General features: G+C 40.1%; 1 protein-coding gene across 6 annotated transcripts in view; it reads left to right on the forward strand.

The window, feature by feature from the left end:
* The window catches only part of LOC124554154 (zinc finger protein 782-like), a 91,602-nt gene extending 85,222 nt beyond the window's left edge, over positions 1-6,380 (forward strand). For 4 of the 6 annotated variants that reach the window (XM_047128221.1, XM_047128223.1, XM_047128222.1 and 1 more), the window contains 2 exons: positions 1,153-2,151; positions 6,209-6,380. In XM_047128221.1, the coding sequence (XP_046984177.1) occupies positions 1,153-2,151; positions 6,209-6,290 (1,081 nt within the window). In that variant the 3' untranslated portion in view covers positions 6,291-6,380. Of the gene's footprint in view, positions 1-1,152; positions 2,910-6,208 lie in introns of all 6 variants that reach the window. The other 2 variants (XR_006968264.1, XM_047128226.1) reach the window with 2 other exon arrangements.
* The last annotated feature ends 20,321 nt before the right edge of the window (positions 6,381-26,701 follow it).

Below are 26,701 nucleotides of genomic sequence, written 5' to 3' on the forward strand. Positions count from 1 at the left end.
TATGAATTGACAATTTGCACAACGTGATAAACAAAACTAATACACAATGTGATACATGTATTTTGTATGTGTAATTTATTTCCTCAGTCACAGTCTAATTTTACATCGGTATTTCTCAATGTTTATTATGATACAAAGAATTTAAATTTTTTTATTGGGTTTGTGTCCACATTAGCAAAAACGCCCTGAAGAAGGTTGCTTGCAAAAGGGACCGAAATGTCAGATATATATATAATAGAGGGAAACATTCCACGCAGGAAAAATATATCTAAAAGCAAAGATGATGTGACTTACCATACGAAAGCGCTGGCAGGTCGACAGACACACAAACAAACACAATCATACACACAAAATTCAAGCTTTTGCAACCAATGGTTGCTTCATCAGGAAAGAGGGAAGGAGAGGGAAAGACGAAAGGATGTGTGTTTTAAGGGAGAGGGTAAGGAGTCATTCCAATCCCGGGAGCGGAAAGACTTACCTTAGGGGAAAAAAAGAACAGGTATACACTCGCACACACACCCATATCCAACCACACATACACAGACACAAGCATACATTACAGTGTATACCTGTCCTTTTTTCCCCCTAAGTTAAGTCTTTCTGCTCCCGGGACTGGAATGACTCCGTACCCTCTCCCTTAAAACCCACATCCTTTCATCTTTCCCTCTCCTTCCCTCTTTCCTGATGAATCAACCGTGGGTTGCGAAAGCTTGAATTTTGTGTGTGTGTGTTTGTGTTTGTTTGTGTGTGTATCTATCAACATACCAATGCTTTCGTTTGGTAAGTTACATCATCTTTGTTTTTAGATATATTTTTCCCACGTGGAATGTTTCCCTCTATTATATATATATCTGACATTTCGGTCCCTTTTGCAAGCAACCTTCTTCAGGGCGTTTTTGCTAATGTGGACACAAACGCAATAAAAAAATTTAAATTCTTTGTATCATAATAAACATTGAGAAATACCGATGTAAAATTAGACTGTGACTGAGGAAATAAATTACATATACAAAATACATGTATCACATTGTGTATTAGTTTTGTTTATCATGTTGTGCAATACTATTTGACATTTTCAATTACATTACAAGCTGAAATATGAAATGTGCAACCATTACCAGATTTTCTAACACTGTCTCTGCAATTTTTCAGGTTCATCCCGCAGGGCCAGGACCTGCCTACTACTGACAAATGTGCTGCCATAATTGCCAGAAGTGACGATATCCTGCTTGGTGATAGTAATCACAGTGGCAGCAGTAAGGAATGTGATAAGAACAAAAGCGACAGACTCCTACTGTCAGGACAGGTGGTGTACTCAGAGATGCAGGATAAAGTAGGTACCCATAAAGACACCTATTCTGTCACAAACAGCACGTCGAGTGACAGATTTCGCAAGGCCACCTCCGATGGCGATTGCAGTCGCTACCGGACAAGTGCCGACTGCGAGAGTGTCTCCCCGTCAGGGAACGACCGTGTCGTCGAGCTGCCGTCACTGCCGCCTGTCGAACGGGACGTCTACACGTGCGACGTCTGTCGGGAAGCGTTTACTGACAAGGGAGCTCTGAGAACCCACTTGCAGCAGCACGTGCTGATATGTGACATCTGCCACAAGGCTTTCCGTGGCACCGACGGCCTCGAGGTGCACTACCGGACGCACGCGGCCGAGAGGCCCTTCCCCTGTGAGGCTTGCGGCAAGGCGTTCTCGCGCAGCGATAAGCTGAGGCTGCATTCGCTGCAGCACACGGGCCGGCGGCCCTACCGCTGCGATACCTGCGGCGAGACGTTCTCGCGCAGCGACAACCTCGGGCAGCACACACTGCGGCACACGGGTGAATGCCCCTACAGCTGCAGTGACTGCGGTAAGAAGTTCTCACGCAGCAATAACTTCAGGCAGCACCGTCTGCAACACACGGGCGAGCGACCCCACGAGTGCGGCGTCTGCCACAAGCGGTTCACCAACGCCAGCAACCTGGCACAGCACTCGCGCGTCCATACGGGCGAGCGGCCCTACCGCTGTGACACCTGCGGCAGATCATTCGCGCGAAGCAGAAACCTGAAAGTGCACCGTCGCCCGCACACGGGCGAGTGGCTCTACGCCTGCGACGACTGCGGCAAGGCGTTTGTTTACGGCAGTGGCGTGCAGAAGCCCAGGCAAGTCCGAACACAGGTGGAGTCTTGAGACTGTGCCCTCTTCTGGAAACATTTTGCACAGACGACCAGTCTGAACTGGCACTCGTGGCTCCACGGCTTCGGAAAGCCGAGAGGTTCGGCTGACAGTGCAAAAATGGGTGCTTATGAACTTGTCGTACATCTTACGACGATTTCACACTGTGACACCCTTATTCTAATTAATATTGTTGTAGCAGTGATTCCATAATACAATCAGATCATTACAAATTAATTATTTGCAAATGCTTCAGGTAGAATAGAAATCTTATGTACAAATTAAAAATTTTTTAGAACATAATGTGTCACATTGTAATCGAAAGTATTGAACTTTGTATTTTCAGCTGTGTATGAATATAGATGGTCTCATCTGCTTGCTGCTAAAACAGGTGTCACGAGTACTTCCTGTTTGGAGTACAATGAGCGTTCCACAGACCGCCGGAGCCAGTAGACAGAAAACTTCGACCTCACTTGAACCTGTGTTGCGTGTACACTGTGCTGTGAGATATTTATCAATAGAGGGTATTTGTACCACTAATTTACTTTTGCCTGCATCACACAGGAAGTAAATAGTGACTGTAAACAAAATACAGCAAGTGATCCTGATTGTAGATTTGATACAGAGCATGATTATGAGAGCCACCCAATTATAAGGAAATGTAAAATTGATAAGGTGAAGTGGAAGAAACGGGTTGCAAAAAAGAAGAGGAATTCGGGACACTGTTCTGGTTTACTGAAATCTGGTAAGAACTTCTGTTCTAAGAAATTTGTTGTCAATAAGAAATGTTGTCCAAAGAAATGTGTTCTAAAAATACCCACAAAAAGTCAAGAAGACATCCATGAATGATTTTGGGCATTAGGTAGCAGGAATGCAGAAGGTGCACTGAAGTTTAACTGACAAGGAGAGACCATGAATGTTCGGAATGCAGATTTACTTCAAACTTCGTACACTTGTAGTACTCCATTAGGACAACAGTAGTGCGTACTTCTGAGCGTTATTGAGAAAATTGCACGATAATTTCAGTTGTCAGATATATACCTGTGCATTGCCATTTTTACCATGAAGTGGCAGCAGCCGAGTGGTTAGTAGTTGCAGGATCAGGTCTCATTCGTCAGTCTTTTTTTTATTTATTTATATTATAATTGATATAACGGGAAAAATACGTGTAATCGGATGAACTTTTATTAAATTTACAATGTTATTTGGCAGTCTACAAATTTTAATCATCACAAATAATATAATATTCCTTAACTATCGACTAGTAAACGACCAAATACATAAAGTGATACTGAAAATGTATGCTTGTCCGTTATTTGAGAAATCCCTTATACCTGGAAGGAGCCCAAAACGACTTGTTACCTGCAGGCTTTGACTGGCACAGACGGCTTCAAAGAACAATGGGAGGATCAGGCTCGAACCGGGATAGAATGGGGATCATTCGACGGTTAACTCACATAGCGGTGAGACCTTGCTTATGTTGCAGGAAGGAATAACGTATGTGCGAATGTTTCGTGAAGTATAACACCTTACATTGTGACTAGAAAAATGGAAGTGACACCTGGTTTGTTGAGAACTGCAGATGAGAAATGTCATGAATATTCAGTCCATAGTGCAGTTTCGAAATGCCGGTTGAAAGATGTATTCATATATTGTGATAGTCTTCTTCAAGAAGCGAACATTGTTGATATAGAAGCATCAGCAACAATTTCTGCCGATTCGATGGTGATTGGAGAAGAACTGTATCGGGCTACCATGGAAATGTTAGAAGAGAAACTACTCCTCATTGACAAGGACCTTATTCATTTTGATGAAGTAGATCAATTCTGTGAAGTCGAAGAAAATTCGTCCGACATTGAAGATTATGAGCCAGTGGAAAAGGCATCAATAGGCGATTGTGTTCCGTTGGAGACCAAAATAAAAGTTGTTAAACTGGTGAAAGGACACCGCAAATGGAGTCTCTGAACTCTCCAGATAAAAGGGTCTAGGAGTTTTACAAGAAAAGACGAATTGAAGAGATGGGAAGAAAACATAAAACCTGGAGGATCAACGATCGATAAATATTCGATAATTGATTCGTGGATCTATGACCGTTTCGTGGAGTCTTGCCAAAATTGTCAGCAAGTAAGTGTTCATTTTTATCACTCTACATCAAATTTTCTATATCTTTAACAACCTCATTCGAAGAAATAATTATATTAATAAAATGAAACTTTGATTTTACTTTTCAGGTAACAACCAGAAACTTACAGCAGTGGGCTTTGGCTGCTGAAGGCCAATTCCAGTCGGAGGGCTTCATCTTCAAAGCATCACTTTCATGGTTAAAAAAATTCAAACTATGGCACAGAATTTGGCAGAGTTTGAGGGAATGTATGTCTGAAGAAGGAACGCTGGGCAATCATCCCGAATTTCAAAAAAATTGTTATCAATACAGACCAAACAGGTTGCCAGTACCAGTCCACATACGACAGAACACTCGCCGAAAGAAAATCGAAGACCATGTTTTTTCAGAAGGCGCTATATGAATAAGATGATGCACTCGGGCACGGCACAATATGCGATAACATTGTGTGGCGAATTATTTTCGCACATGTTTGTTTGTTTGCAAGAAGCCACGGGGAAGTCTGGACCAAATGTTCAGAACACCATTGACAAATAAATGACAGATCTTCCAAATGTGCTCATAAAGAGTTTGAAATCCAGGAAACTTACCAGGCAATTATATTACTCATTTTTATCTAGTGTCATGCTTCCCTATGTGAAGAAAGGAAAATTCTTATTAATAATAGATTCTTGGGGGTGTCAAACAAATCCTGGTTTGTACGAAGAAATTTTCATCGATGACAAAGGACTTGGAACATGTACGATTAAAGTTGTACCTCCGAAATGCACGCCAGTTTGTCAACCTTGCGATGTTTAATCCTTATGGCAAGTCAAAAATTTCATTAAGCATCTTCAAAATTGTTCTTATTTAATCGAAAGAGAACGAGAAATTGCTTCTCGTGAAGACGCTATTAAAATACACTCGATACTGCATGACCAGTTATCAGCACCAATATTTAAGGAAATGCTGTGTTATGCATGGTTTGCTTCCAAATTATCGGCTGAAAGAGACATTTTTGAAAATGTTAACAAGGTTTGTTTTTCCATGGAAAACCTTAAAAGATCTTGCGTATGTGGAAACATAGCATCTATTCAATGCAGCTGGTGCCATTTAACTTAATGTTTTACATGTTTTCACGAAAAATACCATCCTGCAACTTGTGCTCGTAATGTCGAAAGCGACGATTAATTGTACATCTTTCGAAAGCCGTCTGTGCCGGTCAAAACTCGCAGGTAACAAGTAGTTTCGGGCTCCTTCCAGGTATAAGGGAGTTCTCAAATCACGGACAAGCATACATTTTCAGTATCACCTTACGCGCTTGGTCATTTACTAGTCGATAGTTATGAATATTATATTATTTGTCATAATTAAAATTTGTAGACTGCCAAATAACATTGTAAATTTAATAAAAGTTCATCCAATTACATATATTTTTCCCATTATATCAATTGTAATATAAATAGTAAAGAATATAACTGTGTTGGCGGACTGATGAACGGGACTCGATCCAGCGACTATGGGGCTTGAACGCTAACCACTCGGCTGCTGCCGCTTCATGGTAAAAATGGCAATGAACAAGTATATATTTGACGACTGAAATTGTCTTGAAATTTTTTCAATAATGCTTGAGAAGTATGTGCTACTGGTTACACATTTTGTTGTCCTAATGGAGTTTGAAGTAAATCCGCGTTCCAAACGTTGTGGCCTCCCCTTGTGAAAAGAAAGCATCATCTACAACTAGGGTCTTCAAACCTGATCTTTTTGCTCAGGAGTCAATACTGACTTCGTGGGACAGCATCCTGGGTCATATATGTACTGATCCTACTATTAATTGTAGCTATGGTGTGGGTGCAATAAGTCGGCTGCTGACCACCCCAAATACTGATCATTAAGAGTCAGCACCATTTGTAACACTCTTTTTTTCTGATTGCCTGTTTCAGATTGCTGCCACCCTCAGTGATCCCAAAATTGTGGCACTGCAGTTGCCTGATGGAGTCCTGTTATATTGTCCGTGTGAGCTGATGATTAATTGATTACCAACAGCAATTGTACTTATGCTGAAATACTATATTAAATATGATTATAAATGCGTAATAAATGCTTTGAATCTCATTTTTCTTCTAAGCATTGCCAATTTGTTGGTATTGAAAGACAAGCAATAAAACTAAACTTTGCTCCTCCGACACCTACACTCTCTACCCTCAGTGGCCACATTACTTACCTCCCCCCCCCCCCTCCCCCCGCCCCCCCACCCACCCACCACCACCACCACCACCACCACCACCACCACCCAGATAAGCAGCAAACTTTGCTTTACCGAATTCACCAACATCAATTAAAATTAAGCACATCTTAAAATATTATGGTCTTTGTAAGTATCTTCTTTGCTACTGAGCAACGAAACTACACTCTTAAGAAGATCTTGATGTCAGCTAATGGTTTTGGATTTGGCTGTTAGTTGCTAGATGCATATTATTATAAAATATGGCTGAGGTCCGTAGGCTGCACAGACATTCACATCAGGCTACATGCAGCCCTTCGAGCTGCAGTTCGATGACAACAGGTCTTGAACATCTGATGCACCTAAGTCTAGTCAGAATTGTAGTTCCAACTATATTTACCATCTAAAATGCAATACAGCAGTCTAAATCTCTATTTTAGAGAATCTTGCAAGTTACCGAGAGTCATTTGAAAATGCTTTCATGTGCCTTGAACATCAATGCTGTTACAGTAGAAGGAAAAAGAATAGGAAACTACATGAGCCAAATAATACTTCTACTGGATTCGTGCAGAGGGCAAAATAAAAATATGAGTATGGTACAATTGTTTACTTCAACACTCAAAAAATGTAATCATACAAAACATATTTCCAGTTAGGGGATGCTCTAACTGTTAGTTCTACCATAACTTCAGCCTGTAAGGAAAAATGCTAATAGATATTGACAACATCGAGACTGGGTGCCAATATACATACGCCAAAAATAGTTTTGCATGACCCTGTTTCCCAGAACTCCTGAAGATAGATGTTGACTGTGGATATTGTATTACAGACACAGTCCCTTTGACTGTTCAGAGATGTCACTAAACCTGCCCAAAGATGTAAACAACCTTGCATGAGCAGCGTCTATTAGACAGAGGGGGTCTGACAGCCAATCAGTTCCATTCATTCCGCCAGGAAGGAGGTACACGGCTCGTCTTGTCTGTAGGTCAACCATGCCTAGACGGTCAATACCACAATTCGATTGCGTCCGTATTGTTACTTTGTGCCAGGAAGGGCTCTCAGCAGGGGAAGCGTCCAGGCGTCTTGGAGTGAACCAACGTGATGTAATTCGGACATGGAGGAGATACAGAGAGACAGGAACTGTCGATGACATGCCTCGCTCAGGCCGCCCAAAGGCTACTACTGTAGGGGATGACCGCTATCTATGGATTATGGCTCGGAGGAACCCTGGCAGCATCGCCACCATGTTGAATAATGCTTTTTGTCCACCCACAGGACACCATGCATTGACTCAAACTGTGCACAATAGGCTGCATGATGCGCAACTTCACTCCCGACATCCATGGTGAGGTCCATCTTTGCAACCACGACACCATACAGTGCAGTACAGATGGGCCCAACAACATGCCGAATTGACCACTCAGGACTGGCATCACGTTCTCTTCACAAATGAGTGTCGCGTATGCCTTCAACCAGAGGCTGAATGCCTTAGACACACTGTCCACTGAGTGCAGCAAGGTGGAGCTTCTCTGTCGCTTTGGGGTGGCATTATGTGGGGCCGACGTACGCCACTGGTGGTCATGAAAGGTGTGATAACGGCTGTACGATACGTGAATGCCATCCTCCAACTTATAGTGCTACCATATCGGCAGCATAGTGGCGAGGCATTCATCTTCATGGACGACCGTTCGCACCCCCATCGTGCAAAACTTGTGAGTGACTTCCTTCAGGATAATGACATCGCTCGACTAGAGTGGCCAGCATGTTCTCCAGACATGAACCATATTGAAGATGCCTTGGATAGATTGAAAAGGGCTGTTTATGGATGATGTGATCCACCAACCACTCTGAGAGATCTACGCTGAATGCCCTTCAGTAGTGGGACAATCTGGACCAACAGAGCCTCGATGAACTTGTGGATAGTATGCCATAACGAATACAGGCATTCATCAATGCAAGAAGACGTGCTACTGGGTATTAGAGGTACCAGTGTGCACAGCAATCTGGACCACCACTTCTGAAGGTCTTGCTGTGTTGTGGTACAACATGAGATGTGTGATTTTCATGAGCAATAAAAAGGGAGGAAATGATGATTATGTTGATCTCTATTCCAATTTTTTGTACAGGTTCTGGAACTCTTGGAACCGAGGTGATGCAAAACTTTTTTTGATGTGTGTATTTCAGACCTGCAGAAAGAAGCTAGAATCTTGTGAGGTGGTGGAAGGAGTGGACATCATTGAAGAGTGGGCGTCAGCTTTATCACCATACTATGTCACAAGACCCAAAGAAATCATACTATTTGGAATACAAAGATATGTTATTTTTTGTTCCAATGGAAATACATTTTAAGTCTGTGTATGTATGCACTAACATTTAGTCCTTACCAAATAAAGAAATGAGGATGTACATTCCAACACGGAAGACAGTAATTTAAAGCACTACAGCCATATGGCAAATGTGCACGAATAGTGCTTGTCTACATGACTTGCTATGCAAGCACATGCGGAATCACGCGGCTGTCATTTCATTCACTCATTATCGTGCAGCGCTCACTCACGGAGTGATGGGCAAGAGCCGCATGGACCTGCCTTGCGGGTAAGGAAATGTGGGCCCTACCTATACAGCTTCATCACACCATAGCAGCAGTAATGGACCCGGCAGGCATCCAAATGCTTTTAGAGTTAAAATTTCTTTTTAGCTATCGATTTTCCATGTTCTCTATGGAGAAGATGTGTGCTGTATATCTGTGTTTCTCCAAGTGTTACTAAAGTATGACGAAAATTAATTAGATGATACTGAAGCTCATTGTTTCAGTTGTAGAACTGTATATTTCCGTGAAATAATAGCTGATGAATTAATGCTCTGTTTCAGTCAGCTGCTAAAATTAGGCTGACATTTAGACATATTTTGAACAAAACAAAAATATTTAGGTTGAGAGTGTGGCAACAGATTATAATTGTCAACTTTGTTTATAATTAACTGAAAATCTTCAATCCAGCTACACCAAGAGCTTTCGTGAGTTAATGAAGCAGGTGAAAGTGTAGTGTTGAAAAGAGATGGTATTATCCCAATAGATTTCTATCTAGATAGTTATTCAAATCAGTAGGTTGCAATACTACATGAGTATGTCCAATATAGTTGGATCTACTTTGTGTCACTTGAGTGTAGGGTAGTTGAAACAAGTAGTGACCCATGACATCATATCAACTTGAGATTTTTTTATACGTGTAATTCATTTCTAAATTTTATTGATTGTTTATGGAGTAAAGAATTTAATTGTGTATAATGTTTAATAGGTAATGAGTTTTAAGGAGGTAGATATAAATATGTTTTGACATAGCAAATAACCTTGCTGCATTATGCATGATATGTTTTCTCTTCGTAAGAACAAAAACTTCCATGTTGCTCAAGTGTGCATCAAGTAGTCGTCGAGTGTGGATCTTCTGTAACTTTCATGAATTACAACCTGGAGTTGATTTAAAAATTATTCTAGGGAACCACAGCCTGACTTTGGTGCAAACAAATCACACACGAATTCTCAAATATCGGCGTGGAGTTTAAGATACGCGGCTGGATATCAGGCGTTATCGTTGCATCTGTGATTCAGTAACGTTAACCGCAACTTACGGATATTAGCTTGATAATATCTATAAAAGACCTATATGAGTGGCTTAGTAATCGTCTTGATGCTTAAAGCAAGTGAGAAGTGATTTACTGTCGGGGTATGACAAATATTAATTGTTGCATAGTCAGCTTGTTGATACATTGCTTAGCAACTCATAAATGGACAGTGATAGAATTCCTGAAACGATCTTTTGAGTATCAATGACTACTACACACACATCAGAAACTAATTACTCTAACTGTAAATGACTTCTGGATTGGATGAGTTTTTTTTATTTCAGCTAATAGGTATTAATAAACTTCTTTCGAGGTTGAAACTTAATCAATGGTGTCGCGCTCATTCACTTTAGTAGAATGATAGATGGTAATAGCTATGCTACTATTTATAGTCTTAAAAGAAAAGAGAGCATATGCCTGTTTTTTTTTTCTTTTGAGAAATGTTCGTACTTCAGTCATCAGTCTTCTCGAACCAGAGGCACGAGTGACGCTCCCTCACAGCCATATTGGGAACCACCACACACACGTGTCCCTACTCACTACATTTGTGCATTGAAAACCCTGAGTTATGGCCGCAGTACGAAGAAGGAAGAAAGAAGAGGAAAGAAGTGGAGCAAAGAGAGAAGGGAGGTCACAAGGTCATTCAAACAAATTTATTTGCCATTAAATTATTGGTAAATTAAATAACAAGTAACATATGATGCCAGTTATATTCTTTGTTTAGTTTTTGTAGAAAATTAGTGTTTGTTCCCTTGGCTCCGTTTTTATTAGTAACGTAATAATGGTTTGTCCAGAAATGTGCCTTTATGACTCATTGTCTTAAGCTCCAGACTACAAAACTTAGGCTTAGGGTTCATACCTCAGTTAATCCTACGATTTCTCCGTCACCTCTAACAATGAGAATAATGCCAAGTCAAGTTGGACTATATTTTGGAATACGTGTTGAAATGTAGATCGCCCTCTAACTGGCTGCATCAGTTCAGAGGTGGGAGGAAGTCAGTGGTGCAGCATGATGACTAGTGAAGCACTGCACTGCTGAAATTGTCTTTCAAATTGTGCACAGCAATATTTGATTTGCAGTGTAAACAAATGAAGCATAAACATGCTTATAGGTGGATGACCTCAGTAGTTTGGGTTATGACACACTAGGCAGCTGCAGTGTGAAGCATCATCTGCAGCTCGTGGGTCTAGTGGCTAGTGTTGCTGTGTCTGGATCACGGGATCCCAGGTTCAATTCCCAGCCATGTCAGGGATTTTCTCCACCCAGAGATAGGGTGATTGTGTTGTCCTCATCATCGTATGGGAATGTGGCAAGACTGGACAGTGAAAAGAATGGGAATTTGTATGGGTGCTGATAACCTTGCAGTTGAGCACCCGACAAACCGAATATCAATATCATCAATGTTAAGTAGCCAATTTGGTCAGCCAACTGATGGTCAGTTGTGACCAATCAGCCGAGTGAGATGGACATCTAATATGTTATGCGTTGTTTCTCGTAAGAAACGGACTTTACTATAATTATAAAAATTATTTTTCCATCATTTTACTTGCTTTATGCACTGTGGATTATAAGTTCACTTATACAGATGTTGGAGCATACAGAAACTATAGTGACTCCATCTGTTTCTAAGGAATCAGTTTAATCTCATAAGTAAAAATTTATGAATATCACAGAAAAGCTCCATACCAAACAAGGGAGTACCAGTGCTGCGCATCATCATCAGAGATGAGGCATTTGGTATAGCTGAAAATTTAATGCTTCCTTATGGAGGAAGGAGTTTAACAAACAATAAAAGAATCTTTAAACGCCAGCTGTCTCAGATTAGTCTGTTTATAGAATATATTCTGGCAAATTATGGAGAACAGGGAATTTTTCATAGCCCAATGGATGTTCTAGATGAATTAAATACTAACAAAGAGACAGAGGAGCTGGCCAGTACTTACCTCAGCTCAGTACAGCCAATAGATACACATAAAACAGAACTGAAAATTTACATTCCTAGCTTTCGGAACTTTGTTCCTTCATCAGGAAGGAGAGAGGGGAAAAAAGGGAAGAAGGGAAAGTGGATTCAGTTACTCACAACCCAGGTTATGAAGCAACAGGGAAAGGTAAACAGGGAGGGTAGCAAGGATGGAGGCATGGTTGTCAGAGGGAAGCCAAAGATATTCTACTGTAAGTACTGTGCCAGCTTCAAACCAAAGAGGATGCATACAGAAGTAAAGAGGTATATAGTATAAAGATAAACACAACTATATAGGATGAAAAGATGCGTGAATGGCTAAAGAGGAAAGGGAAAGAGGAGAAGACTGAAGAGTGAATGGGAGTGAGGTTGTTTAACGTAGGTTCAGTCCAGGGGGATGGCGGGATGAAAGGATGTGTTGGAGTGCAAGTTCCCATCTCCGCAGTTCAGAGGGACTGGTGTTGGGTGGGAGAAGCCAAATGGCACATACGGTGTAGCAGGTTCCTAGGTCCCTAGAATTATGCTGGAGGGCATGCTCCGCTACTGGGTATTGGGCATCTCCTAGGCGGACAGTTCGTCTGTGTCCGTTCATTCGCTCAGCCAGTTTGGTTGTTGTCATGCCGATGTAAAAGGCTGTGCAGTGCAGGCATGTCAGTTGATAAATGACATGTGTAGTTTCACACATGGCCCTGCCTCGAATTGTGTATGTTTTACCAGTAGCGGGGCTGGAGTAGGTGGTTGTGGGGGGATGCATGGGGCAGGTTTTGCAGCGGGGTCGGTTACAGGCGTAGGAACCGCTGGGTAGAGAAGGTAGTCTGGGAATATTGTAGGGTTTAACAAGGATGTTACGGAGGTTAGGGGGGCGACGAAAGGCAACTCTGGGTGGTGTGGGGAGAATTTTGTCAAGGGATGATCTCATTTCAGGGGTTGACTTGAGAAAGTCATATCCCTGGCGGAGTAATTTGTTGATGTTTTCGAGGCCAGGATAATATTGGGTGACAAGGGGGATACTTCTGTGTGGTCTGGGGGTAGGAACATTGTTGTTGGACGGGGAGGAATGTATTGCTCGGGAAATCTGTTTGTGGACAAGGTCTGCAGGATAGTTGCGGGAGAGGAAAGCACTGGTCAGGTTATTGGTGTAGTTGTTGAGGGATTCATCACTGGAGCAGATACGTTTGCCACGAATACCTAGGCTGTAGGGAAGGGAGCGTTTGATGTTCTAGATGAATTTTCATTTTCTGTAACAAATGCATGGTGTGTGTTACAAAATAATGTGCCAGAATGAGATGACTGTAAATTTGAAGACATATTGTGTATCCTTCCAGAACTGGAAAATACCGTAAGTCCTACAAGCCATAAAAAGTAGTCAAGAGAATTTGTTTCAGGGTGCAAGGAAGGTGTGGCTGCTTCGACAAGAGCATGTACACTGCATGCAGCCACATAAGTTCTCCACAACACAACCCTCTCATAATTGGTAGCACAGAGCCAGTTGCTTGTCGCAGTGGCCCAGTACACGGGCTACAATGCACAACTTTTTTTGTATTGGCTGCCGCAGACAGCCTGCCTAGTGAATTACAGTCTTTCTTCTCTCATGACTCTGCCCCATCTGTGCACCTGCTAATACGGGTTGTTCAAACACTCTCTCCACGGTGCCGTATGATTGTTAGCCGCACATGCTGTATGCCGCAGTGAATATATTGAAATGAAACTCAGTGAAATACAAGTTATTAATTTATTGAGTATTCATTTATGGCTGAGATAAATGAAACAGTGGAATCTTGGGAGAGTCCACTTGAAAGGAAGTAATTTCGGCAGGCGAACAATCATACGGTACACGTGGCTAACAATCATACAGCACTGCAGAGAGACTTTCTGAACACCCTGTACGCCTACCCCTCCCACTGCTAACATGGCACAAGAACTCTATGTAAGCAGCCAACGATGAGAATGAAGTCGACAACAACATTCAACCTTCAAAACCTCTCTTAGCTTGCTGACACTATTAGATATGAATGTCTCCTCAGTATAATTACACACTCTCCTCAGTAAAATTACACAATTCATGGTTACAGTGCTACAAAATGAGTGAACCAAATGCTGTGATTCCTAACAATTAACATCATCAGACTTTTAGTCCAAAGTCTCCTAAAACCTCTATGAAATACTGCTGAACATCCAGAGTTATCTGAAGTGTTTTGGGATTGCCTCTGAGTGAGCTTGCCGTTAGGATATGGAATAGTTTTTCAATCCGATACCCGTTGACACAATTATGTAAAGCTTGAGATTCTGAAATTTTGGAAGAGAACGTGGGTTCAAGTATGTAAGAAAGATCATAATACTACAGCACGCTTGCAACTTGTGTGTCGTGAAAGTGTCAAGAGACTATTGGAAGATGATTTTTGCCTTTCTATACCAACTGAAATTATTGGAGCAATGTCTTACCCACGATTGAAAAACAAGTATTTCACCTTTATTGCTGTCTGTGACCAAGAAAGGGATAAAACAAGGTTCAGACACATAATAGGCAAAGAAATCGAGTCACAATTTTCAAATGACATGACGTAAAAAGAAGATTCTATTCGGAATGTGATGTAAGAAATGTAGTTAAAGTGGAATCACAACAAATTGTTTGCTAAAAACTACAGTGGTATTGATGATTTCTCAATTTTTGCTGAATAAGATTGTGAGAAGAAAGTCATACATCAAAGTCGTGATTAAAGATGAATTCAGAAGTACACTGCATGTGTAAAACATATTTTCCTACTGTCACAATGGTAACCTCCGTAAATCAAGTAAAGTTTCTGATGAGATGTTTCAAAAAAAGAGTTGTTCTGAAAACCCATTTAAATTAAATGAAAAGTACATTTGTTTAATAAATGACAAGGAATTGGAACTATAAATGTGATTGGATTTCAAGTTGTATCTATTATTCATAACACATTCATCCACAGATGACAGAGGAGTGTTTTTATTCATGTAAGTGAATAACGTTTTGAACAATATTTATTATTCACAAATATTTGTATTCATTATTCGCATAAACTTTGCTCAAGTCTTGGGTCATTATGAGACATAGATTTTTGAGTACGATTGTGAATCAATATGACAAAGTAGCATGCGGCAGACAGTAAAATCCGCTCACTCAAGGAAATGCCACCTGGACAATTCTGAAGTTATCTCAATGCTCACTGTCTTGTTGACTCCAAAGCAGTGATTCAGAGTGACTTGTGTTTAAAGGGCAAACTTTAATGGCCAGTACACAGTCATCTCCTGCCCAGAGCTGGAATAGTGTCAGATGCATCAGGAACAACATTGCTAACAAGTGCACAACAGTTTGCTGAGCCATACTGCCCTTGTTGTACAAGAATTTTTCACCAGTAACAGACTGTCTTGACTGGTGTACCACCCACACTTGGCACCGCCAGACTTCTTTTTGTTTAATAGGATAAAGAAGGGACACCCTCGCAGTGTGTCAGAGGTGATAAAAAGAGGCTTTGACGTGCTGCCTTAAGGACATTCCCAATGACGCCTTCCGGAAAGCCTGTGTGGACCAAGCGAAGCAATTGCAACAACACGTAGATGAGGAAGGAATGTACTTTGAAGATTTTGAAGGTCTACGAATTTGAATCTAGTCTCTGGGGAAGAGAGGCAGACAGAAGCAGAAACCCCTAATATAGAAGTTTTCAAAACAAAAAACAAGACTGCCACCATCCGTCAGAACTTTGTGTTGTTTGTAAGTGTGTATATATAGCAAACGACTTTATGCTGAAACATGGAACAGTATTTTAAATGCGAAATTTTTCTGTAGAGGTGTGCGGCCATTTTCTATGAAATAAAAGAATTTGAAACAACGTGTAGGTTGCTGAATAATACTCACTTTGTGTTGCTAGAGGCTTTTTTATTTTTGCATTATGTGTTTCCAGGTTCCAGTAAAATAAAGTGGCTGTTATTTCATGACCTGCCAGGAGATTTAAATTCATTTAATAAATAAAAAATGGGATGGGTTTGTCCATTTGTATGCATTCCCCGCTGTACTAGTTTTATCTTTTATCAAATACTGTCTCATTTTCGCAGAATAAAAATAAGTAGTTTGCTAATTCATAATTTCAAAGCGTTAAGCACATAATAGAAAAATGGATGAAGGGAAATCATCAGAAATTTTTTGTATCATAGGGTTGCAGTCATCCCCATCTAAAAATTTCAAAAACAGTTCTTCCCATTTTTGATATGTCCTTTCATGTTCCCCGTCTTTTAACATAAGTCTTAAACTTAGTGCGAGACTTCATATTGTGCAGTTTTTTAAATATTTGCCCATCACTAATTTCTTTACCAAAAACTGCAATTTATGGGTAACTATAGGCCTGTGTCTCTGCTGTCGTGGTTTTCAAAAATTATTGAGAAAGGGTTTCCTTCAAAACTAACGACATTCTTTGACAAGAATAATATTATTCCTGGATGTCAACATGGCTTCATACCACAGAAATCAATTGAAACAGCTACTTTCAATCTGATAAACCATGTCTTAAATGCAATAGTCAACCACAGAAATATCTCAGGTTTATTCTTGGACCTAACAAAAGCTTTTGATGTGACTGATCATTCTGTCCTGATGAAGCTTGAAGGGTATGGTGTAAGAGGTGTGCCAAATCAATGGATTAAATCATATTCAGAATACTACTCTCAGGTAACGGAAATTAAGTATATAGAAAGAAATGAACACCAGATACACCTTTCAGAACCATGTGGACTAAGTCATGGTGTTCCACAGGGCTTCATTTTAGGTCTCTTTCTTTTTTTGGTGTACATTAATGATTTTTCATCACACATTAGGGATTCTGAACCTGTACTGTTTGTAGATGACACCAGTCTATTGACGGAAGGGAATAGAGAAGAAACTCTTACTGCATCTGCAAAAGATATTACAAAAGGAGTGTCTGAATGGTTCACCAGAAACAGGGTAATAGATAATCCTAAAAAAACAGTACTCATGAATTTCCACACCCATCAAAATAAAAATGCAGCACAACCCATAATATGTATGGATAACCAAAACATTGGTGCTGTCAATGAAACTAATTTCTTGGTATTTATATCCAGGGAAATCTTAAATGGAGTACTCATATCACATCCCTAAATTCAAAACTAGCAAAAATGAGCTATGTGGTAAGAATTCTTTGCTACAATACTAGTGCAGAAACAGTTAGGGCTGTATACTTTACTCGTGTACATTCAGTACTGAAGTACGGTATCATTTTCTGGGGAAATTGAAACCAGACAATAACAGTTTTCAGGAAACTAAAGGCAATTATAAGAATAATGAAGCAAGTGAGCAGCAGAAAACCATGCAAACCTTTCTTTAAAGATCCTACCCCTTCCCTGCATTTATATACTGAAAGTAGTAATGCATGTCAAGAAAAGTATACCGAGAAAAGAAAACCTTTTTCCTCAAAACAAAAGTGTCCATGATTGCAGTACCAGGTCAGACAGTGACATACATGTTAATGGTTGTAACACCACACTATGCCAAAAAGGTTTATATCATGCAGGAACAAAACTCTCTCTTCCTGAACTACAGAGCTTTAAAATGTCTGTGACAGCAGCCTACCTTCTGAAAAACTGCTACTATTCAATCTTATGCAAGAAAAATGTAATTTGTATCTTTAATTGTAGAAATAAGTTATAAATATACAATATTTTTAAAAATTGTAATTATTGACTGTGTAGATTCAAATTGTTATAAAAATTTAAATAATGTATGTTTGACATTTGAAATACCAATAGATAAAAAGGTCCAATATCCTGTGTACAATATATGCACTGAAAAAGAGATTTATATGGAAAAATAAGCAAACTGTAAACAAACTGCAACGTACCTGTTTGAATTTCTTGTAAGCTCTCGAACTTTCTTCTTGCATTGGGGTTTGCAATTTACTTATTATTGCAGATAATCTTTTGTAGTATTTACAAAACAAAATTCCAAATATTCCATTTCAGCACACAAATAACCCAACATGCACTTCTTGGCAAACACACACACACACACACTCTTCAGCATGCAAATGTAAACAAACTGAGATGCAGAGAGGTTACATTTAAACCTCATTGCTGAGAATTTACTCAAAAAGGAATGTAGGTGTTTAGAAAGTACTCCCTGGACAGAGACTTTGCTTCAAGTTCTTTACTCATGCAATATTAAGAACATCTCAAAGAATGTTCTTTTGGCTGAGAACCTTCTCCAGAGAAGGCCCTCCTTTTTATTCATATGACCGATTGTTATTCATATATCGCCTAATATATTCCAGTATTGAGAAACTAGCATGTGATGCCATCTGTAATAATGAGTTTTACATAAATATAGTACACAGCAGCTCTACTATCACAGATGTGGATTCAATACCCACGTAAAATGGGAGGTAAGAGAAAGAAAATGCACCCACATGCTATTTTGTCAGTGTTTCTAAGTACTCACCACATTAAAGTATTGAACTGAACTCCTTTTGAACAGGCCTGAGGGACCAATGGTACCTACCGGCCACCGTGTCATCCTCAGCCCACAGGCGTCGCTGGATGCAGGTATGGAGGGGCATGTGGTCAGGACACCGCTCTCCTAGCCGTACGTCAGTTTCCGAGACCAGAGCCACTACTTCACAATCGAGTAGCTCCTCTGTTTGCCTCACAAGGGCTGAGTGTTTCCCACTTGCCAACAATGCTTGGCAGACCAGATGGTCACCCATCCATGTGCTAACCCAGCTCAACAATGCTTAGCTTCGGTGATCTGACGGGAACTGGTGTTACCACTGCGGCAAGGCTGTTGGCACATTAAAGTACACTGCTGGGAAAAAAAATTAGTACCCCCCCCTTCAGAGGTTTCCAACTCACTCAAGATTTATTGTTGCAACAGTGCATATGGAGTCTACATCTATATCTACGTCCATACTCCGCAAGCCACCTGACGGAGTGTGGCGGAGGGTACCTTGAGTACCTCTATTGATTCTCCCTTCTATACCAGTCTCATATTGTTCGTGGAAAGAAGGATTGTCGGTATGCCTCTGTGTGGGCTCTAATCTCTCTGATTTTATCATCATGGTCTCTTCGCGAGATATACGTAGGAGGGAGCAATATACTGCTTGACTCCTCGGAGAAGGTATGTTCTCGAAACTTCGACAAAAGCCCTTACCGAGCTACTGAGCGTCTCTCCTGCAAAGTCTTCCACTGGACTTTATCTATCATCTCTATAACGCTTTCGCAATTACTAAATGATCCCGTAATGAAGCACGCTGCTCTCCGTTGGATCTTCTCTATCTCTTCTATCAACCCTATCTGGTATGGATCCCACACTGCTGAGCAGTATTCGAACAGTGGGTGAACAAGCGTACTGTAACCTACTTTGTTTTTGGATTGCACTTCCTTAGGATTCTTTCAATGAATCTCAGTCTGGCATCTGCTTTACCGATGATCAACTTTATATGATCATTCCATTTTAAATCACTCCTAATGTGTACTCCCAGATAATTTATGGAATTAATTACTTCCAGTTGCTGACCTGCTATATTGTAGCTAAATGATAAGGGATCTATCTTTCTATGTATTCACAGCACATTACACTTGTCTACATTGAGATTGAATTGCCATTCCCTGCACCATGCGTCAATTCACTGCAGGTCCTCCTGCATTTCAGTACAATTTTCCATTGTTACAACCTCTCAATATATCACAGTCCATGGAGTGATTACATTTACAGACTGATACCACAAGCAATTCTAAGGTACCAGGTATCAATCGATGCTGAAACACCTATATTAGCACACAATGTAGCATCCATGGGTGGCAGTTCAGTTGCTGACTAGCATCCAGTCGATCACGCAGATGGCGAATATTGTCCTACAATACGTTATGACGTGCCTGCTCAACTTTCCATGTAGTTCCGTAAGAGTTGTCGGTTGACGAGCTGCACTAGTCACTTCTTGCCCCATCATATCCCACATATGCTCGATTGGAGTTGAGTCCGGAGATGTGCTGGCCAGGGAAATTGCTGCACGTTTTGCAGAGCACGTCGATTTTCACAGGCATGTACGGGTGAGCTGGAATGACACATCAGTTTCAAGAATGAATCTAACAGCAGTCCGCAGATACAGAGTGCTAGTCAGCATCCCCTCCAAAAATACCAAAGGTGAATGAGAGTTGTAGCTTATTGCATACCAAACCAAATGGCCTCTTGTGGGGTCAGTGTATTTCGGAAGAATGCACTCTACGAGACGGCACTCGTCAGGCCTACGTCATACATGCAGATGACCAACACTTGCATGCAGGTGGTGCAAATGATCATCACTTGCATGCTGGTAGAATGTGCTTTCCTAGCTGAAGACCACAGCATGCCATTGCATCTTCCAAGTGATCCTCTGACGGCACCAGTCACGCCGTGCAAGTCAATGCTGTGGGCTAGAGTTGTGTGTGTCCATACAAGGTAATCCCACTGCTAATAACCAGTTTGTAACACATCTGGCTCACAAGCCCTCTTATCTGTGCCGTCGTAGCTGTACGATCTGCCCCCGTTTCCCTTACAACAAGACTATCCTGGTGGGTTTCTGTGGTGTGTGGGGAGTCTAGAATGTCATCTTCATGTGTGAGAATGTTCACGCAATCACTGATACCAGCATCATCGCACAACTGATGCAGCACGTCCATCTTGTGTGGTAATTCTCAGAAAAGACTACCTGCTACTCTGAAGGCCACAATTTGACCCCTTCCAACTCGGTCAGTTGGCTGTAAGAGGCATGTGTGCGTCTCTGTGGCACGGTTCCCTGATTGTTTCACCTTTCTGCATCACACTGAGCCTTCTGGCTGTGCGCATTGGCTATTAAGAAGTAGATGCATTAGTGCTCCGGCAGATATGCCACTACGCTATCTGTTGGCAGTCGGCATCGATGTTATCTTTCCAGGTGTACTAAAGTCTCTTTTTTTTTTCCCCCTGGCAGTGTATGTTGACATGCATCCTGTTTGATTTCAGATGCAAACTGCATCATGGGTGTCTTCACTATAAGAGTTATAGTGTTGTATGCTGAGACAGTGATGAAACCCACGTATAGGATGCACCCCCCCCCCCCTCCCCCTCTTTTTCTTACGGACTTCATATTTGAGATATAAGCTTGATAATTCCCAAGGGGGTGAAATCACCTATTTGTTAAATTATAAAATATAGTGTTTATTTCTGAAAGTATTTGTATGGAGTGTAGCCATGTATGGAAGTGAAAACATGGATGATAAATAGTTTAGACAAGAAGAGAATAGAAGCTTCCAAAATGTGGTGCTACAGAAGAATGCTGAAGACTAGATGGGTAGATCACATAACTAATGAGGAGGTATTGAATAGGATTGGGGAGAAGAGAAGTTTGTGGCACAACTTGACTAGAAGAAGGGATCGGTTAGTAGGACATGTTCTGAAGCATCAAGGGATCACCAATTTAGTATTTGAGGGCAGCGTGGGGGGTAAAAGTCGCAGAGGGAGACCAAGAGATGAATACACCAAGCAGATTCAGAAGGATGTAGGTTGCAGTAGGTACTGGGAGATGAAGAAGCTTGCACAGGATAGAGTAGCATGGAGAGCTGCATCAAACCAGCCTCAGGACTGAAGACCACAACAACAACAACAACAGTGTTTATTTTCAGTGCAAAACAAGTCCTATACAGCAAAACGACTTTCCTCAGGAAACTCCAAAGTTAGCAAATATCCCTATAGCAAACTGAAAATAACAGACCTTGAACGATTCCCGCACTAAAATATTTATCTCTAACTAGAAATGGGACCCAGCACAACAATTAGTACCATACTATCAATCAGAAAAAGAAGTAATGAAGTATAAAAGTCACATATTTAACCAGTAAACAGACAATGAAATATGGCAAATTACAACAAAAAATTAACTTCAGGTAATCAAAACTATGTACTAAACTTCCCAACTACTCTATATGAGAGTGTGTCCAGTATACAATATACACCACTGACTCCTTGCAAGCCAGCAAGTTTGTAAATTTTTTGAAAAAATAATAATTACTATATTTGGAAGACTGATGAAATAATAATCTGATTTGGTACTTGCAGCAAGTAGTTGAACTTTGTCTCTACATAAGTCATTACTATACCCCATTTTGTCAATAATATTCGCAATGATTACAGACAGAAGTCTGAAAAATTAAACTCTTATTGTTAAATCTATGATAATTGTACTTTCACTTTATTATAAATGTAACACTGGAAGGGGGAAATCCGCCTGATTGCCACTGTTTAAGAGAGAAATCCCAATTTATAGGTTTACACTGGTATTTAACATCAGTAAATTTGAGGAACACTTGTCAATAAATGCAATTTTAATTTGGATTTAATTAACATCATCTACTCCCTCCACTTCAATAACCACAAAACCCATAATATGAGACACATTATGTTCACCCATTTCTTTCATGCTCTTCCATCTTTGATGCCCTTAGCGATAGAAGCAGGTAATTGTGTACAGTTTGCCATATGCTACTGCCATCACATTGTATTCCATAAATCATGTCATGGACAGGGAACGAGTCAAGTTATACATTGATGATGATGATGATGATTATGATAAGGTCCCTTACTCCGAGGAACATAGGGGACAATGCAGGAAACTCACACCACTGACTAGGCAATGTCCTAGCGGAGGTGGTTTGCCATTGCCTTCCTCCAACCTTAATGATGGTGATGAGAATGACACAACAACACCCAGTCATCTCGAGGCAGGGAAAATCCATGAACCCACCGGGAATCGAACCCACCGGGAATCGAACCCAGGACCCCGTGCGCCGGAAGCAAGAAGGCTACCGCAAGACCCAGAAACTATCACTGCAGGATACTTCCATAAAGTATACTGACATCAAATTACAACTGGCAATCTAATCAACCTATTAATTATTGTAGTTACTTGCAGATTACTTTATTTGTGTATGATATTAACAAAATGATATATAAAAACAAAGATGAGGTGACTTACCGAACAAAAGCGCTGGCAGGTCGATAGACACACAAACAAACACAAACATACACACAAAATTCAAGCTTTCGCAACAAACTGTTGCCTCATCAGGAGAGAGGGAAGGAGAGGGGAAGACGAAAGGAAGTGGGTTTTAAAGGAGAGGGTAAGGAGTCATTCCAATCCCGGGAGCGGAAAGACTTACCTTAGGGGGAAAAAAGGACAGGTATACACTCGCACACACGCACATATCCATCCACACATACAGACACAAGCAGACATATTGGTCTTTAAATATGTCTGCTTGTGTCTGTATGTGTGGATGGATATGTGCGTGTGTGCGAGTGTATACCTGTCCTTTTTTCCCCCTAAGGTAAGTCTTTCCGCTCCCGGGATTGGAATGACTCCTTACCCTCTCCTTTAAAACCCACTTCCTTTCGTCTTCCCCTCTCCTTCCCTCTTTCCTGATGAGGCAACAGTTTGTTGCGAAAGCTTGAATTTTGTGTGTATGTTTGTGTTTGTTTGTGTGTCTATCGACCTGCCAGCGCTTTTGTTCGGTAAGTCACCTCATCTTTGTTTTTATATATAATTTTTCCCATGTGGAATGTTTCCTTCCATTATATAGATATTAAAAAAATGGGTATTTTGGAAAACACACTGCTGCAGATCCTGTACTGTTCAGCTCTTTTTATCTGATGCTTCAAACAAAGTATTTATGTAACTACACATAGAGGACTGTTAGCTGTCTATATACTGGAAAACTCAGGATCAGATCTACTACAAGTATTAGCTACAAACTACCTCCTTGGTCATGTGTAAATAAATTAACAGGAAGTGTAAACAAAGAGATAGATGAAGTACCCAAAAAATTTCTGTATGTGAAATTAATACAGGTAAGCACATTAGACAGATCCATGCATACCAGCCATGGCCTCCATTTATAACAGTGTGAAACAGTTTTTGGTTGAAGAAATCTGTTGTTTAGCAAATCTGAGTCACAGCAGGCATAGTATAGAAGCAGTCCAAAGTACTTTGGACAAATGCCTCATAAAGGAAGATGCGACGACTTATAAAAAGGGTGAAAGACTTTTTTAGGGAAGTAGACTTTCTCACAAAAAAATGTGATACAGAATTAAATTGCAAATACACACTGAAGATTGTACACCCATGTACGCCCATAACAAAGTCGATGAAATAAATATACTCCTCAATAGTGAATGGAAAGATGTTTCAGTTTTATGATTTTTTAAGCATTGGTTCCAAATTGAGTAGTTTCAGTACTTAAAAATATTGCATTTTAACCTTGCAAACTGCTTTTGTAGAATGGAAGCAAAACATGAGGGAACTTGTATATATGTAAAAGAAAATGTAGATTATAAGAGTATAGCGTCTGTTTGCAAAGTAGGTTGTGAAAGAGACTTTGACATCTCAGCTGTTGAGTTAATGTCTGAAAAAACTATTATTTTATGTGTGTATAGATCTCCTGTTATCAACATAAGGTTTTTTTTCAAAAAACTGGCCCTTGCTTTTGGCAAACTCAAGACAGTTGGGAAAACAGTGGTACTGTATGGAAATTTTAATATTGTCTTTCTGAGCCATAGTCCTCACAGAGAAAAGCACTTAGATATTATAAAAGCCTACAATCTTTGTCTGACTGTTAGTTCTCCAACACAGGTAACAAAAGCTAGTGTCATTTTCCTTGATAAGGTATGTGTAAACTTGGACATGAGTACATAAGAAAACTTTGCTACCGGCTACAGTGACTACCTTCCGTAGTTACCAACCACACCTGTTAATTACATTTCTACCAGTGTACAAAATATTATCCATAAAAGGATTTATAGTCAGAAAAATATTGAATACTTCCAGTATCTAATCAGTGAACAATCTTGGAGAGAAGTATATGATACCTCTATTACCAATGAAAAGATGAGAAAGTTTTTGAATATTTTCAAGCATAATTTTGACATAGCTTTTCCATAAAGGAAAGTGATTTCCATAAGCACAGATATATTCAAAAACTGGATTACATCAGCATACCTTGTAAAAGGAAGCGGGAACTCTCTCTGCAGTCAAAAACTGGCAGCAGTCCAGAATTTCTTAGTTATTTCAAAAAATACAAGCTAGTGTTGAAATGTGTCATAAAAGAGACAAAAATTAAGGAAAATGACAAATATATTATGAAGTCATCCAATAAAACTAAGTCCATGTGGAAAGCCGTGCAGGATCTTAAGGGGAAGAAGACAACTCACAAAAAAATATTGTGATATCACTTGAGGGCAAGAATGTCACTGATCCTAGGGCAGTTGCAAACATCTTCAGTTCTTATTATGCAACTGTTGCTGGAAAATTAGTGAAGGAAAAATTTGGTAATCCGCCTAATACAAACTGAAAGAATTTTCATCTATTGAAATAAATAATATGTCCATGTTCCTCAGTTCAATAGGCCCAACAGAGCTCCTAAATACCATTAATTCATTGAAGAGTAATTATTCAACTGGTATCGATGATATTACAGATTATATTATAAAAATGACAGCAAAGACTTACTCTCTCTCCTTTATTAGACAAATGCAATTCATCTTTATCATGTGGTGTCTTCTCACAGCAACTGAAAATGGCTAAAGCAATACCACTATATAGAAAAGGTGATCAGAAATGTATGGGTAACTATAGGCCTGTATCTCTACTGTCGTGGTTTTCAAAAATTATTAAAAAAGTGTTCCCTTCAAAACTAACTACATTCTTTGACAAGAATAATATTATTCCTAGATGTCAACATGGCTTCATACCACAGAAATCAATTGAAACAGCCACTTTTGATCTGATAAACCACGTCTTAAATGCAACAGTCAACCACAGAAATATCTCAGGTTTATTTTTGGACCTAACAAAAGCTTTTGATGTGACTGATCATTCTGTGCTCCTGATGAAGCTTGAAGGGTATGGTGTAAGAGGTGTGCCAAATCAATGGATTAAATCATATTCAGAATATTGCTCTCAGGTAACGGAAATTAAGTATATAGAAGGAAATGAACTCCAGGTACACCTTTCGGACTAAGTCATGGTGCTCCACAGGGCTTCATTTTAGGTCTCTTTCTTTTTTTGGTGTACATTAATGATTTTCCATCACACATTAGTGATTCTAAACCTGTACTGTTTGTAGATGACACCAGTCTATTGACAGAAGGGAATAAAGAAGAAACTCTTACTGCATCTGCAAAAGATATTACAAAAGAAGTGTCTGAATGGTTCACCAGAAACAGGGTAATAGATAATCCTCAAAAACCAGTACTCATGAATTTCCACACCCATCAAAATAAAAATGCAGCACAACCCATAATATGTATGGATAACCAAAACATTGGTGCTGTCAATGAAACTAATTTCTTGGTATTTATATCCAGGGAAATCTTAAATGGAGTACTCATATCACAACCCTAAATTCAAAACTAGCAAAAATGAGCTATGTGGTAAGAATTCTTTGCTACAATACTAGTGCAGAAACAGTTAGGGCTGTATACTTTACTCGTGTACATTCAGTACTGAAGTACGGTATCATTTTCTGGGTAAATGTACACCAGGCAATAACAGTTTTCAGGAAACAAAAGGCAGTTATAAGAATAATGAAACAAG

Source organism: Schistocerca americana, chromosome 11 (assembly GCF_021461395.2).
Source record: "Schistocerca americana isolate TAMUIC-IGC-003095 chromosome 11, iqSchAmer2.1, whole genome shotgun sequence".
NCBI lineage: Eukaryota > Metazoa > Arthropoda > Insecta > Orthoptera > Acrididae > Schistocerca > Schistocerca americana.